Source organism: Necator americanus, chromosome IV (genome assembly GCF_031761385.1).
Source record: "Necator americanus strain Aroian chromosome IV, whole genome shotgun sequence".
Taxonomy (NCBI): domain Eukaryota; kingdom Metazoa; phylum Nematoda; class Chromadorea; order Rhabditida; family Ancylostomatidae; genus Necator; species Necator americanus.
In genome coordinates this window covers 19,436,646-19,454,033 of record NC_087374.1, presented here as the reverse complement: position 1 = coordinate 19,454,033, position 17,388 = coordinate 19,436,646, and the positions used below count along the sequence as shown (strand labels likewise).

General features: G+C 41.6%; 2 protein-coding genes across 3 annotated transcripts; both read left to right on the top strand.

Annotated features, from left to right (window-relative positions):
• Positions 1–183: 183 nt before the first annotated feature.
• On the top strand, positions 184–17,259 carry RB195_001935 (uncharacterized protein; the record flags this gene model as incomplete). 2 transcript variants are annotated; one of them, XM_064198949.1, is made up of 24 exons in its annotated part: positions 3,010–3,016; positions 3,793–3,870; positions 4,595–4,704; positions 4,771–4,859; positions 5,027–5,111; positions 5,306–5,461; positions 5,512–5,619; positions 5,749–5,820; positions 5,912–6,014; positions 6,068–6,172; positions 6,316–6,383; positions 7,121–7,238; positions 7,298–7,469; positions 8,021–8,063; positions 8,164–8,261; positions 9,051–9,125; positions 9,842–9,959; positions 10,103–10,207; positions 13,033–13,164; positions 13,234–13,365; positions 13,494–13,540; positions 15,547–15,664; positions 16,082–16,158; positions 16,230–17,259. In XM_064198949.1, 24 exons carry the CDS (start codon positions 3,010–3,012, stop codon positions 17,257–17,259), a joined length of 3,246 nt encoding a protein of 1,081 aa, XP_064054828.1. The 2 variants fall into 2 exon arrangements, with proteins under 2 accessions (XP_064054830.1, XP_064054828.1); XM_064198948.1 differs by lacking the exons at positions 4,595–4,704; positions 4,771–4,859; positions 6,316–6,383; ... (3 more) ...; positions 16,082–16,158; positions 16,230–17,259 and adding exons at positions 184–234; positions 2,006–2,098; positions 6,204–6,315; positions 14,146–14,467 and having other exon boundaries at positions 2,907–3,054; positions 4,987–5,111; positions 6,068–6,151.
• Positions 16,288–17,259, top strand: RB195_001934 (uncharacterized protein; the record flags this gene model as incomplete). Its single annotated transcript, XM_064198947.1, has 1 exon — positions 16,288–17,259. One exon carries the CDS (start codon positions 16,288–16,290, stop codon positions 17,257–17,259), a length of 972 nt encoding a protein of 323 aa, XP_064054829.1.
• Positions 17,260–17,388: the final 129 nt, after the last annotated feature.

Here is a 17,388-nt window from a genome sequence, read left to right as displayed (position 1 = left end):
GGATGCCCTCGAGGACAATCTGAATAGGATAAATGCAAATCTGCCACATTACAGGGCAAAATCAGTTCTAGGTACAGAAGTACGAAAAGTTATATTTAGACAGAAACTAAAGATGCGCCCCCATGGATCGGCGAGGATGGGCAACTTCAACAGAACGTGAAGGATCATTTTGCTAATGCTCTAATGGTCAGACGTTTTCCATACTTTCAGGAACATTACTTCAAGCAGATCTTGGTAAATTGACAAAATTACAAATTTGGGAGTTTACGTAGTTTGTTAGGCAATTATTGAATAAGGGCACGCTCAGAGAAGTTTTCAACCGGTTAGTTCATGAGATGTGTAGGTAAAGCCATAGTTTGGGTGCGGGACAAGAGGTACCCGTGAAAACCGGCTGACCGCTCCTGTCCTCCCTTCAGCACCGCGCTCCTCCGCGTAATTACGACTGCCGCTCCACCAGCTATACATTCTCCACGACCGCCTGAGATCACCTACACCCCGCCTACCTATTGCTCTCTGATCAACGCCGCGCGCGACGTTCGCGCCGCGACGAAGCGGTAGATAGTGCGAATTTTGGAGAGGGAGTGAAGAACGAATTGCCGCAGCGAATTCTGATGTACGGATATAGTAAACTAAGCGCATATTATTGGGAATAAAAGAGAAGAAGTAGATCCTTCTATCCAATGTAACTTTACATAAGTAAAAATTATCTCAAAAAGATGCTCCAGGGAAAAGAATAACATGCATATACTTCCACACATCTCATAATTTAACACATTTCATACCCTATGTCTTCGATATAAACTAGCAGTGCATAAGTATTTGTTTGTCACGATGCCATTCAGCGAATTCGTGTTCAGCTTCAACTGCAGCAGCTATAATAACAGTAAATTTATGCGCTTATTACTTTGTATACATTCTTTAAACCCCTTTCTACATTTTACCTTTTCAAAATTTTACATAGATATAATGTTTATATACAGCACATGCCAAATATTTAAATACATGCTTGTACGTTTTATACAGTTTTATATAATAGAAATTTGAAATTGTATGGTTCTTCAAACTTCTTTCAACAGCGTTTTATCGCTTCATTTCTATCTTTTCTCTGTATAAAATCGATATGACAGGTTAGGTATATTAGTGGCGAACAGAGACCTTTGTATCTTCGAGATATACCTTTAGGTACAGTGTATGTCTGTGAGGCATTATTCGCGCCTCGTTGATCGTTGGACGTCTAGACTTACCCAGCTAGATGAGCAAAAAGAAATCCTTAGAAAGCGAAGAAAAAAGTAAAGATGATAGCATAACACCGATCAGTAGGACATTTTTTGAAACATCTCTTGCATTCCCAGAGATGAATGAGTGTTTCCCACCTAACAAGTCGAGAAAGGATAATTTCATTTTCACTCGCATTTCTAAATGGCACATCACTTATACAAATCTATTTCATTCTTTCCTTCTTTTATATTAACTTGCAAGCACACTTTATGTAGACCTTCGAACAACATCTAATATCATGTTCTTTCCTTTCCATTCGATTTTAAAAGCGCATCATAAGAGCTGTAGGGGCGGCGACAAAAAATCGTCGTAAGAGCGGTAGACGCGGCGAAGTGGGAGGGGAGGGAGGCGTGGGCGGGGCATCTTGAAGACGTAGCACAAGAGGAGCAGTCAGGCTACTGTAGCGATTATGACGGTATCAGGAGACGCGCAGTGCAATTAACGACGCTCATTAGCCTCCTGGATACGCGGCGGCACATCATACGGGTACCTCTTGACCGTTCCCCGCCGCAATCGTATGGATGTGAAGTGTTGACTCGTTGTGTAAATTTATGCTTAGGCGGCAATTAATGTCTCCGATTCCCATATTTTATTCCTCATATTTATTAACGCCATTTTGCGTTTTCGTTGTTGTTGTAGTGTTTGCAAACTACATTTCGAATCATACCCGCCAGTGGAAAAGATATCTTGCTTCATACAACCTTCCATTACAACACGTCCGACCTAGATTGACGATGTGAGCGGATTCGATGACACATTGGTGACACCATTTCGTGAACGTGTGGAGGCAAATGGAATGACTGTTGACGATCTGGATTTGGTAAGACAACTAGAATCACATGAAGTTCCAGCACTCGAACATCCTTCTCCACTAAATTGCTAACACAGTGAACCTTAAAGGGAATGTATCACAATTTTGACTTAGTGTTGAACCCACAACAGAAGCGTAGAGTTCGGATAGTAGATTGTATGTAGACGTTCCGGTTCCCTAAGCACCCTATTCATTGCCTGTACCTGAATGGGCAAATGGTGAGGAGATCTCATTGATCTTCGAACACTCACTCGTGAACGCGACACGTTCACAAGGTGGCGCGTTGCAACTGAAATATTCGTAAAAAAAACGACGTCTTGCACGCCGTTTTTTATCAGGGGATGTAACTAGGCTGTGTTCAGCACTCTACTACCCGAACTATACGTGGGTTCAACACTACGTCAAAATCTCGATACGCTGCTTTTAATGCATCGCTCAAATCATTCTGTTCATGGATGCATTTCTATGTGTGGCTCTGGCCGCAGCTGTCTCGGTAGCTAGAATTCTCATGCAGATTTTTTGTAAGGGAAGAACACTTGTTTTTAATGGTAGTCAATTCATATCTCGTCGAGTTCTCATGTGTTATCGTCTAGACCAAAAATAGTGTAAATGTGCAACAATCTGCGCGACTTCCAATTCTAAATTGAAGAAATGCAACAATCTCCTTCCAATTCATATCCAACATTTTCTCTATTGGCTAGCAGTGGCATTTTATTAGGCACAAAAGTAAAACTATCACTTTAACCATCTTAGAGTACAGTCTTATAATTCAATCCTCCGGAAAAATACCCTCCCTTCTGACTTCTGAAAATTCCAGAAGAACATCTATGGTTACATACATTTATACGACGCATTGCGATTGTATGCGATTGCCGTTCGAGCTGCAATGAATTTGACTGGAAACGAGAGCATCTACCAGGATGGACGGTTCGTCTGGAATCAAATGCGACGCATTACTTTCTCAGGTAAATTCTATGGGAAGGTCCTAGGCTCTCTCCACAGTCTATGGAAGCGTGGGTCTAAAAATGTAAGTTCTGAGAAAGATTTCTTGGATTTCTTTCTCTGTTATTATTCAAACTTCAGTGGGGTATGAAATCCCGAGCCATATTACGAATATATGTATTCAAAGAACAATGAAGTTTCATTCGATCTGCATTGCATTAATAAGAATTAATAACGCCCTCCCAAAATGGCTATGTAGTTACAGCTTTGCAGCCTTCTGCATAAAGCAATTCCTCAACTCGTAAGTCCTAAACTTCTACCGATTGGAGCCAAATGTGTGGAATTAAACTGAAGTCGTTGCTTTGCGTAATTCGAAAGAGTGTATTGTTATAAAAACAAAATACCTCTGCAACCAAGCAATCAGCTGAACAAAGCTTACGTGGAAACCTATGTCAACTTTGTGAAGTGAAATCGTGCTGCAAGATACATATCCACGAAGGAAAGTGCTGTTGAATAGTTCCTGAGGTTCTAGCATGATTTTCTAGCCAAGAATAGACCCGCGATGGAGAAAATGTGGGCCACCTGAGAGGCATAGTTACACAGATGTGCTTTTTCTTGCTGATCTCAAGTAGACCGCAATATGTCCGCACGCGTCTGCAGTGGGCATTCACTAAATTTTCAAACAAATAAACAATCAACTAACTCCAAATCTGATGAGCCTAAAATTCGCTCTGACTTTGAAAAGTATAGTACTCGTTCAGGGCTCGTGTCGGCAGCTGGTGTTAGTTCCGGAACTGTTATGATGGACGATATCGCTGAACGCGCACCAATTTACGCAAGTGAGTCTAGAAATCTAATTCTGCAACACTTGTAGAGAAGCGGAAAGCACAGGCGCGAGAGATGAGACTGAATTTTCTTTATAGAAGCATCAATACGGATAAAAGGTTATTTAGTCAACAACATATCATAACAATCAATTTTTACAACAATTTCTCGAAATAACCTCCATTAGAGGGGCGGTGTAGGTGAGAGGTTCCGCAGTGGCTACAATCGATCGGAGGTTCGAATCCGCAAACCAAGCCTTTCATCATTCCGGGTATCAGGCTTGTCTGGAAGGATAAAACAGTGAATTGGAACATAGGCTAGCGTCTGTAAGTCATTGTAAGGCTGCACGCGCATTCATAAACCTCAAACGAAGTTTGAGTTGAAGTCGAATGCGCATCTCCATAAGGATTGATCAACGCCATGCACTTTATCCTTTATCCTTTACTTTCACTGACTTTGATAGAAGCGTAAAACAACCTCTTCACAGATCCAACAGTGCGCATGGAAATATGCAGAATCAAGATCGTAAAAACTTTTCTCAAGTTCCTTCTCCAGTTGATCCGAATTGGTTACTTTCTTGCTCCTTAACGGTCCTTCCAAAACTGAGCTGTCTGAGAGGTATTGATCCCCTTCTTGTTGGAAGAATAAATTTCGATAGACGCTGCGGTTGTTAGAACCACCAAGACTGTAAAAACCACACTGCGCAGGAAGCTGATCGTTGGTACTGTTACTTTTCAGCATTTTATGTCTCTGCTAATAGCGACACCGTGAAGAAAATCAATGAAATTGAGCCAAAATTAATAGAGAAATGTGACGGTCTGAAGACGAAAACTGGATGTTTTGACCTGGTATAAGTCATTTCGTTTCCTTTTTACAGAAAAATGGAAAATAAAACTGATTCCATCGCGTTCTAGCAAATTACGGACGTTATGACTGGATTCTGGCCTTCTCCGGACGGAACGCTTCCTAAACAAGAACCCGCTTGCGGATACCGAAACGAACGGTGTGACTACACAATGATAATTGTCGCTGGATCATTGATACTGTTTCTAGTACTGGCCATCATCGCTGCACTGATAACCATGCGCATTTGGCACGTCCAGTTTTTCTATTCATTTTTCTTTACTCAGGAATAGGACCAATAAGGGCTAGAACATTACTGCTTTTCAGCGAAAATCGTGCACTAGCCAAAACACCCTGGAGGATTTACCGCGATGATTTCAGAGTTGTGAACGAAGATGAAGTTCGTTCAATGGTAAGCTAAGCAATAAAAACTGCGATTTTTGAGGGTTTCACCTTCTCTTGCTAGATACGACAACTCCGGAATAATTTTGCAGCGAAGTTCGATGAATTTTGTTGCGATTAGTCAACACTTTCGAAAAAGAACTTATTGAGATTAATCATATATCTCATTTACCATCTTAGAAAATAATAGTTTCTTGGTTTTAGCTATCACTCGGTTCAACTAGGACAAAGCTGTCCAACCAGTCAACGTTTGCTAAACATCACGCAGTTCTTGGAACGAATACACACGCCTCATTCCACGTCTATCCACAGCGTCGTCCGATCAGCTTTAAGAGGGACGATATGCAATTGCTCACACTGGTAATGTTAATTAAATTAGCTGAGCACAAGAACAAAGGAGTGGTTTTTAGATGAAACAAGCTATTCACGACAACCTTAATCCGTTCCTTGGCATGTCGTTCAATGAAAAAGAGGAGATGGTGCTGTTGTGGAAGTTCTGCTCTCGTGGTACTGTTCAGGTACGATCGCAAATACGGCTGCCCTTCCTACAAATCTACCTAACAAAACTTGTTGCTACTCAAACTTAGCAAATATGAGGGGTTACAATTTATCTAAAAATTCCATCATTGCAAGAGAATAATGTTCAGGATATAATCTACAACAAGGATATGGTGTTGGATGCGAAATTTCATGGTGCTTTCATTAGAGACATTACATTGGTAAGGAGCAATCCGAATATCATGAAAAAAGCAGTTTCAGCGCTACCATCCACAAAAATACAAGCTGTTGGTACTAGGTTCGTAAGTTTAGGGACTAGAATATCTCCATTCCTCTCCAATAGGTTACCATGGATCGCTTACACCATGGGCATGTCTGATTGACAGGAACTGGATGATAAAACTAACGGATTACGGTAGGATACCACGGCGAAATGGTTTTGCGTTGAATACAAAAAGTTATCTACAGGCATCGCAAATCCATTGGAACGTTGGGAGAAACAAGGATTGATTTCAACGGAAGTTCTCAAGGACGGAGACGACGATGGGAAGAGTGGGTCGCTGCAAAAGACAAGTGCGGACAGCCTATAAGTAGTTCTAGGCAGATCAATTTTCACAAATGAATCTTCCTGAGGAGCAACGAATGCGACCTTCAGCTCTAATGACTCATTTTGTTAAGAAGAAAGTACCTCAGTTAGTTATCTTGATGAAATGCAGGTATTCTATACCAACCACCCGAGATGTTGAAGAATCGAGAGGTGAACCGGCTGCGGGGAACAGATCAAGTACAGTTTATCTTCCACGCATCATTAATTTCCTTTACTTATATGTAGGAAATAGTGTAGAAAGAGTAGGCGGTACATTACATCTGCTCGGCACAACTGATTTTGATGGATATTAAAGGCATCACTCCACGAATCTGAGGTGGTACGGATTTCAGGTGGAGTATTTGTATACGGGATAGTAGATTATGGAGAGGGGTGTGATTCCGTCCATTTCTTCCCAATTGCCGTAAAAAACGGGCCGGAAGACACGGCTTAGGGCGTTCTGGCGCACTATCTTCTTCAAGGAGTTCGACTGAAGCGCGCCAGCCTTGTGCGGCGCCGCATCTTCCGGGTCGTCTTTTACGGCAATTAGGAAGAAATGGACGGAATCACCCTCCTCTCCATAATTTACTATCCCTTATAAGAATACTCCACTTGAAATCTGCACCACCTCAGATTTGTGGGGTGATGCCTTTAAACACGCGAAATCAGCAGCGCTATCCAATAGCAGTCATGAGACCGCCTCCCCCTCCTGTCGCTATACCGCTCCGCACCATTCCCTTCGATAACACGTGTATCAATAGGTGCGAACTAATGGAATTACCGTATGCACAATGACCGCCTACACATATTAAGGGAAGTGGCTGTCACAGTGCTCATGGTAAACTGCACGCTTTCTCTGTGCAACTGCTTGTGCGATCCACCGACACAGGAAGAAGCGAAAATCCATATCTTATCCAAATGATCAGAGATTTTAGACATGGATCAAACAATCACAAACCCGTCGCCAAATGGGAGACATCTACTCTTTCGGCATGGTAATGTATGAAATCCTTTTTCGCTCTTTACCGTTCCCCCACGCCACCAACATTGACGGTAAGAATTACTTTTCGATAATTGATACCACCGACCTCTGGCGATGTCTGATCTTTGAGAGCTTATTGAATATGTGCGGAATGGTCAGAAGACGTACCATCCTTCAATCCAGGACAAGAACGAAATCCATCCGGATCTCATTGCGCTCTTGTTGGACTGCTGGAATGAAAATCCAGAAGTTCGACCATCAATCAGAAGAGTGCGTCTGAATACCGAAAGCTATTTGAAAGTGTAAGCATTTAATCTCTAAAAGAAAATTTTACGGACTATCTTGATATCTCAAGCATTCCAGAACTTTAGGGCTACTTCTATATAGAAATCGACTGCCTTTGAAAAATTGGTTTTGAAAACCAACGTTTGCTCTTAGTTTGTGCAAGCAGAGGGAGGTGCTAGGAGAGGAGAGGGATACTGGCAAGCCTGAGACTGCTAGCGGCAATCTGGCTGCAGTGGCAGTGGGAGCAAGCATCTTCGCACTCCTAAAAGTTATCAGATTATAACATACTGAGGATTATTTTGCGACAGACAAACGAAGTATTCCCCACCAGAAAACTTTCGGAGCCCAGAGTAACCCCACAAAAACCCAACAAAAATAGAAATATCCACTCCCGATCTCCGCATTGTCAAGCATTCACAATTATTCGCTATTCTTTGCTAACCGCCTTACTATTCCTTGAAAACGATAGTTATCTCATGTACAATTGCTTATAATTTTACAGATACATTTGAACTTATACATACATGTTTGGTGATGAGGAATAGTCTAACAGGACATTGATTTACAGGAAAGGTTCCCTAGTCGACCAAATGATGCGGATGATGGAACAGGTAAGTTTCTATATCAACAATAATATCAACAATAATTTTTCAAAAGTTCATTTTCAAGAATTAGTAACTTAGAGACCATATAAATTTAAATTTGTTCTAGTATGCCAATAACCTTGAGAAAATCGTGCAAGAAAGAACTGGTATGCTTGAAGATGCAAATGCAAGAGCGGATAAACTGCTTAGCCAACTCCTTCCAAGGTAAAATTTTCTACTGTTGTTTTTTGAATTAAGGCGCTAAGCACATTCAAAGAAGTTGCAGTAGGCGAATTCCTCTATATGGTTTTTGATTTATTGCTAGTGATTATTAGCTGTGAATTCAAACCACTCACAGATTCAACAAGATTTCGTAGTTTCGAATGTATCCTCATTCCGATGCCGATTCATGAGTTATAGTCGAATAAAAGCGACGTGAATCACGAGTGTAGTTGCGATGCATGCGCGTACGCGCTCGAAGCGGCGCGGTGCGGGCAGCAGTTGTAACCGTGTTAGGACCGTCGCAAACTGCAGCAGTAAGTGATGCCAACAAAGGTTTCACCACACTCCTAGCCACTACGCTCCACCGAAGTGCCTTGAGAAAAGCCGCGTACGCAATTCCGCACGTGCTGTATGTCGTTTTGACCCCCTATACCTCCCAAACTAAAAACACACTCCAACAGGCAGCACAAGTTTTTACCTGAAATTTGTCGGCAGTTGAATGTGAAATAGGAGAGACAAGAAATGAGAAGACATGATTACGTGATGATGTTGTTTTCGTTCCTGTCCAAAATCAATCGCTTACTGCTGCTCCACTTGTACTCATACATTAACCTGCACCTACAAAGGTTGTGATGTTTGAGTCGGCCACAACGGCCGCAGCGACTTTTATTCACCTATTTTACTTAGAATGCTACTGCCTAAGTCTTATTTCAAATAATGCATTTTTGCGAATGTCCTCATTAGCGTTTTCTGTTTATTTCCCAAAGAGAATGAGTCAAGCTTTTCATTCAGCTATGTGGCCAACGAACTTAAACTTGGCCGACCCGTACCACCGAAAACCTTCCAGTCTGCTACAGTCATGTTCAGGTAACAATTGAAATTTTCTTTCTGATTGTTCGTTATCAATAATGCCAGTCTGAATGTCCGGCTAAAGCCGGACTTCAGACTTTCAGTGGTTTTAGCTTCGCTCCCTTTCACTGAACAATGAAAGTTAATAGTAGTGGCGTTTTCTTTAAAATTAGATTTGTGTTCTTTTAAACAACGCTTTCCTTCTCTTTTTTTATTATAAATTAGAGCGAAAGATAGAGTTTTCCTTCCAAATGCGTCAATTCCAAATTTGGAGAATATTCTACCATCAGCTTCAAACACTCCTTCGATACCAAAATAATATAGATACAATTTGAAAGCATTAGTCGAAGTATGAGTGTTCCTCCTGACTTCCCCCTCGCACCCCACATTATAGCTATCTGGCGTCGGCGCGCCGATCAAACATCATTGGAGCTGTCGCACCCCATTTCATGGATGTCTGGCGCCGGCGCGCCAATCCGACGCTGGTGGACACACACACACACACACACGCACACACGCACACACACACACGCAAACGCGCACACACACACACACACACGCACACGCACGCACACACACACACACACACACACACACACGTGATAGAATAGACCCGTTATTATATAGCATGAAGTTTTTATCTTTCAGATTGAGACATTAATCCTTTAGTACCTTTGTAGCTGATCATACTATCACATTACAATTGCATCATTTTGTCAATTAGGTTGTTTAAGTGACATTGTGGGATTTACCACAATATGCTCTTCGTCCACCCCATTGGAAGTTGTTAGCATGCTCAACGCTATCTACAGTAAGTTCGACGATGTAATCAACAAAAACCAGGCTTACAAGGTAAGCATTCGGAATTCGATCTTAAGAAGGATTTCTATTAGACAAGAAACGATAAGGAACTCTTCAAAAATCGTCCATTACCAATCCAATGATCCCTTTGCTAAGCGCAAAGATTTCTTGGCATCTTAATAGTCGTGCTTCAGGTGGAAACTATAGGCGACGCTTACATGGTCGTGTCTGGAATTCCGGAAGAAAACGGTACTAAGCATATCATGCATATAGCTGACACAGCACTGGACATGATGGAGGTACATTGAAAACCACACACTGCAGAAAAAATCGTGAGCGCAGTGCTACGTTCCGGTTCTGTATTTCTGGTAATCACCAAAGGTGCAATTTGAACCACGATCAGTTACGCCTTCCGACTCTAAGTGCAGTACGGTTACACACACACTCAAATGTGAGGAAGTGAAGGCATTGTCAAGCGTGTTTTGTTTGATTTTTCCATCAGGGGTCGCAAGGGGAGAAAGTTGAATGGTCAAGCGAGTATGCGGTGGGCAGTAGTAAATGAAGTATAACACGATAACCAGGACAAAATATTACGTAGTATTAGACAATTACATTCATTGTAAGATATTACAAAAACAATTAATGATTACATACATAAATTACAAGATATTATACTAAGTTTCAAGAGCAGGACAGTAAGAAAGCCCAAACATTTTGTTTTGAAAATGTATAACGTGTTTACAGTATAACAATGTGACGACTCCGGTTCCGACACCCGGCTGAGTAAAATTTTTGAAAAAGGTTAGAAATTCGAAACAAATTCTAAAACATGAACAATTTAATTATACGTAGTTTAGAGCAATTTAAAGGTGGATTTATTGGAACTTCGTGACCAAAAAAGCTCACATTTTGTTTGGTCTGGAAGACCGCGAATAACTTCGACACAACGGGAACTTTATTATATTTGCTTTTTATTTATTTATTTTGTTTTATAGCAAACCTTTTGGAATTTTGATGGGACAAAATTTAAAATTTTTCGACTTTTTTTGCATTTGTCCCATCTAAATTTTACGTGGTAAGGAGAAATTTTGCACACAGGGGTTCCCCTATTCCCTCTCTACTAATATATGTGTTATTTTTGAAAATGTTATCTTATTTTTTCTGGAATGGTAAAACTTGCCAAAATCTCAATTTTTGCTTCCTGACTTCGCCGTTTTTTTCAAATTTTTGATGGAAAAAAAGAAGGGGAAAGTGTCATTCTTCCCATCTTTGTCACATCTAAATTCTGAGAAAACCAGATGGAAAGGAGGAATTTTACACTTATGAGTTTCCTTAGTCCCCCTATCCAAATATATTTTTCTATATTTTTATATATATATATTTTATATATATATTTTATTTTTTTATATATATATTTTTTTTATATTTCTAAAACGTCGCCCCATTTTTCACGAATGGGAAAACGTGCCAAAATCCCAATTTTCGCTCGCGCGCCAAAAAGTGTGTAATCTTGAAAAATAAAATTAAATAACTCACAGTAACTTTTCGCGAAGAAAAATATCTTCCCGTATTTTGTAGTCGAAGATTTTCTCTATCAGATGCTATTTCAATCAATTTCCTGAGCTTCGCAGTTTTTCCAAATTTTTGATGGGACAAAGATGGGGAAGATGCCATTCTTTCCATCTTTGTCCCATCAAAGTTTCGAAAAGGCTAGGAGGTGGAAAAAACAGCGACATAACTGTTTTGTAGGACAAACCCTCTTCTATGGAAAACTATCTAAAGTTTTTCTTTTAGTCTTCTTATGACGATGTTATTACCGATCTCATAGACTTTACAATATGCACAGAATCTGAGCTGTTTGGCCATTAAATTCCATTAAAACCGCTTTTTAAGCTGATGAAAACTACCTATAATCCTTCATCTTTTAGAAGTGGTTTCAAATTTCTAACTGTTAAGCAAAAATTTTACTCAGCGGGGTGTTGAACCCGCGTCTTTCCATTGTCATATTTTAGGAACAAAATGTTGATTTTCTCGTGTTTTTATTTCGACGTTCTCTCTAATTCGACCTATGCACCTAACTCTTTTTTTCGTTGTATTTTGCCCTCTAATCAGTATTTAAAGATATTTAATAGATTTGAAAATAAAAATAGGACAGACTAAAATTTATAACATTCTAATACCAAAATCTTGAAAACTTTTCAGCTAATTGACTCCTTCTTTTTGATGTTTCTTCGCTTCTATTAGTTAGCTACCTATTTTCTATTTGCCATTTGTTCCTCGGCTAATTTTCGATTCTTCTTTTTCGAAACACTTGAAATCTGAAATAAATTGAATTGCCAGCAGCCAAGAACTGTCACAGGGGCGTTGGAGGAGAAGGAGGAGAACAAGAAAGAAAGAAAGGAGAAGAAGGTTGGGTGGGTTGTATTCGAAGGGTCGTGTCAAATGAAAATGCTTGACTCTGAGTGAAGGTGCAAAATTCCAAAATCTTGTGATCGCAAGAAGTCCACACAATTTCGCACCATAAAACCGATTGTAGACTTTTCGATGGTTACGAAAGAGTTTGGATGTGAGCAGGTCGTGTTGGAGCCTATCCTTCAAGAAATCAATAAAAATGAGAGAGTGATTTCAATTGAAATAGATGACTATACTTGGCTTTGTTATGGAGCTGTCGCATGGCTGTCAAATCAGATAGATATTGGCGTACTTCAGCCGTTCGGTATAGAACGTTTCACGAAGCATAGGAAACACCACAATTCATAACGTTGGAAGAAAAAACGCTGAAACCATTCATCTTAGTTACGCTTCGAACAAGTTTAATGTAGAACCAAAAATGATAGCTAGAAAGTGGTGGCGTAATAATAACTTGAGGTACTGGTTCTTTATTGTGTACAAGTTTTTCCATCTTTTTTTGGTACAATTACGATCTCTTCTGACAAAATTCGCTTCTCCATTACAAAAATACTTCCATTCACGCACTTAAGAAAAGCGCATTACTCATGATATGATGTTATATTTAATCTAGCAACCAAAGAATTCTGACCGAATACAGTTCGATAATAATTTCTTCGGATCAAACAGATCGTTGTGGATTCATCAGTTGAAACATTAGCAAAGAAAATTACAGCTACTGAAAACTTATGAAATTCCACACCGTAAAAACGTTCGCCTTCGTATTCGCCTCGGATTTCACACTGGAACTGTAGCAGCTGGTGTTGTTGGACTGACAGCTCCTAGATATTGTCTCTTCGGCGACACTGTAGGTTTTCGGGATGGAACATGACAAGAATACACTACATGTGAACATCTCGAACAACTTCAAACCAAGGTAAATATGGCGTCAAGAATGGAATCAACGGGAGAGCCTGAAAAGATACAGATGTCACAATGTTCACACGAAATGATTGAAAAGTACTATCCAGAGTACCAGACACAACTTCGAGGAACGGTGCAAGTGAAGGTTTGAATTATTTGTTAGGCGTAATTTATATTATTTCGGTGGTCCTTCGTAAGGATGCGATTTGACAAGGTTGCGGAAATTTGAGGTAGCGGTATTAGTTGAAATTGCATAAAACTGCTCTCTTTCAGGGTAAAGGCGAATGCACAACGTACTGGCTTCTGGGAAGGAGCACGGGGTGAATCCCCACATCGTGGATTGCTTTATTTCATAACGATTTGTGGAACTTGTGGTCGACGTTTCGAATGATCACAGATTCCTAACTTTTTTGCTGATCTATGATACTACACATGTAAGCATAAACTTCAATGCGACAGTTCTATCATCATATCGTAGTGTATATAAAGCCACACGCAGGTCATCGAGAGAGGATGCGACGCTTTCAAAAGCTTAGCCGAAAAGATTTGCAGGAATTTGTTAAGGTGTATACTACATAAGTAAGATATTAAGCGCACTACAGGAAGACCGCCGACCCGATGGTCAGATTTCTTCACGAAGTCCTTCAAAGAAAATTATGATGCACTTCGTGTTCCACGCGAAAGGAAGAACCACTGGACGACTCTGGCACGCGATCGGGACAAATGGAAAAATTACTGGGGCCCGCTCGAGCAGCAATCAAATCGACCAAGTGGGGGAATAGTTTCGTAGAGATTTATATTATATTTTATTTTGTAATATTTTGCTTGCTTTTTAGTGAAGCTCATGTTATTTGAAAGAGCTCTTTTTGCTGTACAAAACTGTGACAATTGTTCTTTTGAATATTCAATTCTTTATTTCCTCCAGCCTTAGAAATGGAATATCCAAAAGGCAGAAATCACCACTTTCGGTACTCACTTTTTTCGCTTTTCATCAAAAAGCTGCCGCAGTAGCTCGGAACATTTGTGTCGTGCACGGAGAAGGCGTCATAGGGGTGTCTATTGCACAAAAATGTTTTGTGGATCTGAAAAACGGCGAGTTTGACCTCGACGACGCTTCTCGCATCGGAATATCTTCCGGATTCCACAAGGAGAGTCGTCTGAAGGCGCTGATAAGTCCTACTGAACTGGGAAATGCTTGCGAAAAACAATGGTCGACAAGAACTCTTAACTACCCGCCTGCATCGTAAATGTAAATGAGTCTATTCGACTGAAAAAAGGCGATCGACAAGGCCAGATCATCATGCTTAACAACACCAGGGCCCAGGTTGCTTAATTTGTCAAAACCGGGCTCCAAGATTTCGAGTGGGAGGTTCTTCAGCAGCTGGCGTACTCTCCGGACTTTGCGCCGACTAATTATGCTCTCCTCTTGCTGTGGTATCTTTTCAATCTCGATGAAAAGCGAAGAAAAGAAGGTATTGAAAGTGCTGATTTCTATTTCCTGTATAATCCATTTCTGAAGCTGAAAAATGATTCCAAAAAATTAAACTATTCAAAAGACAATTGTCACACTTTTGTAGAAAAAAAAAACCTCTTTCAAACAATATAAACATCTTAAAAAGGGCTGCAAACTATAATAAGATATAGTATAATATAAATCTCTACGAACTTATTACCCAACGTAATACAGAAATACAGGGCTGTGCAAGAGGTCGTGTGGCGGCGCACCGGCTCGCTGCCAGATCTGGGGCATCAGGAGCATCATAGGTACCAAGGCTATAACGTTGACAACGCTTGCAGTTCAATGAGTCTACACAGACATTTCCTTCATTCGTCAAGCCATAAGAGGAGGTCCTTGCATCTTTCCTTAGCTTCTATTTCTTTATAATCTTACTGATGTAAATTACTCCCAAATGTGTATTCTGTATTATGACTTCTACGCTTTTTCGAATGGTCTCCGTTTCATGGTATGCGTTAGCTTAGCATTGTTTTAGGGAACATCATCATTCTTTGCTGAAATAACCCACAGCTGGGGCCGCGTATACGAGTCTGATTGCCACCTGCACGTGGTGGCCCTGCTTTAACTAAACGCAATCAAGCGTTCGAGTGTACGCATTAGGAACATACGAGCTATTTAACCTGCACTGTTATATGGTGAAAGCTTCCCATACATTGCAAAAAGGTGCTGTCGTCCAGCACACCGCTAAAGCCGTAACCTGAAAGGTCAACTGCCTGAAGGGAGCATTGATTCTTTGGCAACAACCATTCGTTTCGTCACGCTGAACTACCGAACACTATCGAGTGAACTCCAACAAGCCGCTCTATCCAGACATCTGCGATATCTCTGTGTGCCTTTTGCTGCACTGCAGGAAACACGCATGAGAGATCGGCCCGTCATCAGCATCGAAAATTACACCATATACTGCGGCGATGCTGATGAGAACAAAGTAGGTGGCTGCGCGATACAAGAACCTGGTGGAGGAATTTGGCTCAACGTCGTCTAGATGCGCCTTTCTACGACTGCGGGATCACAGAGGACGTAAACTCTGGATCGTAAGTGCTCACGCACCTACGGAAACCGCTGAGGACAACAGTAAGGACGCTTTCTATGATGAACTCAATGCGTTCATGTCTAAAATACCAAGCCAGCAGGTGGTCATTGTCGGAATCGACGCAAATGCGAAGATGGGACTCGAACAGTAATCCGATGTGCTAGGAAAATGGTACTATGCAGCAGAGCGCACGTCGGACAACGGTGACCGTCTGGTCGACTTGTGCGAACAGACGGGTCTCATCATCGCTTCCACGTTTAAGAGGAATCATCGACGCCATCAGCTCACGTGGCAGGGGTCAACCCTTTTAAGCCTGAAGAGCAGCGCAAGCGGAAGATGAGGACTCTTAAACTTCAGCTCGACTACGTTCTGGCGAGGAACATTCCTAGGTCAGATATCCGAAAATCTAGAGCTTTTGAGACATTGCGTTCGACTCTGACCACCGTCCAGTTCTTCTCAGCTTCAAGATACGGTTCCACAAGAGAAACCGAGGAGTTCCTCTTCAACCGAAAATCGATATGGCAGGTCTGAAAGACGATGAATGCAGAAGAAAATTCCGCCAACGTGTGTCTATTCATGGAGTACGGACCAAGAAGAAGCTTAGCGATGCGGATTCCTTCACAAAGTGCATCCAGAACGCTGCAAGGGAAACGCTCCCGGTTCTATTGCCGCGGAAGAAGTTTGCCTTTGCGTCTGTGGAAACAATATCCACATACAATTCTGTATTTGTCGCGCGCAGCGCTGGTGACTTCAACCAGGAAAAGCGTCTTAGAAGGAAGCTGCGTCGTCAACTGCAACAAAACCGCGGTAACGAGTGGACGTCAAGAGCGATGGAGTTTGAGAAGGCGTGGGAGGACAGGAACCCGCGGAAAGCCTACGCTCTACTTAAGCAGTATAGCGGCAAAATGAAAAGATGTTCCCATGTCCTCAACACTGCTAATGGGGTAGCTGTCGGTGAAGCAACCCTTCCAATTTGGAAGGAACACTTCGAGACCTTGCTGAACCTGCTAGCACCGTCAACTCCTGAACTCGAACACGTTCATAGACCGACATATGCGGTTAACGAGGAGCCACCGACCGAGTCGGGGTCCTGTATTCAGAAAATGAAGAATGGAAAATCTGGTGGAGACGACGGGATTATCGCAGAAATGCTAAAATATCTTCCTCCGTCTGGGATTCGTGAGATGACAAAGATCATCCGTTCAATATGGATAAACGAAAGGATACCTGATTCGTGGAGACACGCTATCATAATTCCCCTCCACAAAAAGTTATCCGTCACGGACCCAAGGAACTATCGAGGAATCTCTTTGCTACGTGTTATGTACAAGGTACTGGAGCGCATTATCCTGGACCGACTCATTAAACATCGCGAAGAAACAACGCGCGACGAGCAAGCCGGCTTTCGTCCTGGCCGATCTACGATTGATCAGGTGTTCTGTCTGTCAGCGGTATTCGAAGCCAATGCAACTAGCGTTTCTGGACTTTGAAGCCGCGTTCCTCACCGAGGCCATCTTCTCAACGCGCTTCGCGCCGATGGAGTACCAGGAAAGTTCGTTCGCTTGCTTGATGACATGAATCAACGAACAACTGCTGCAGTTCGAACACCAGCCGGATGA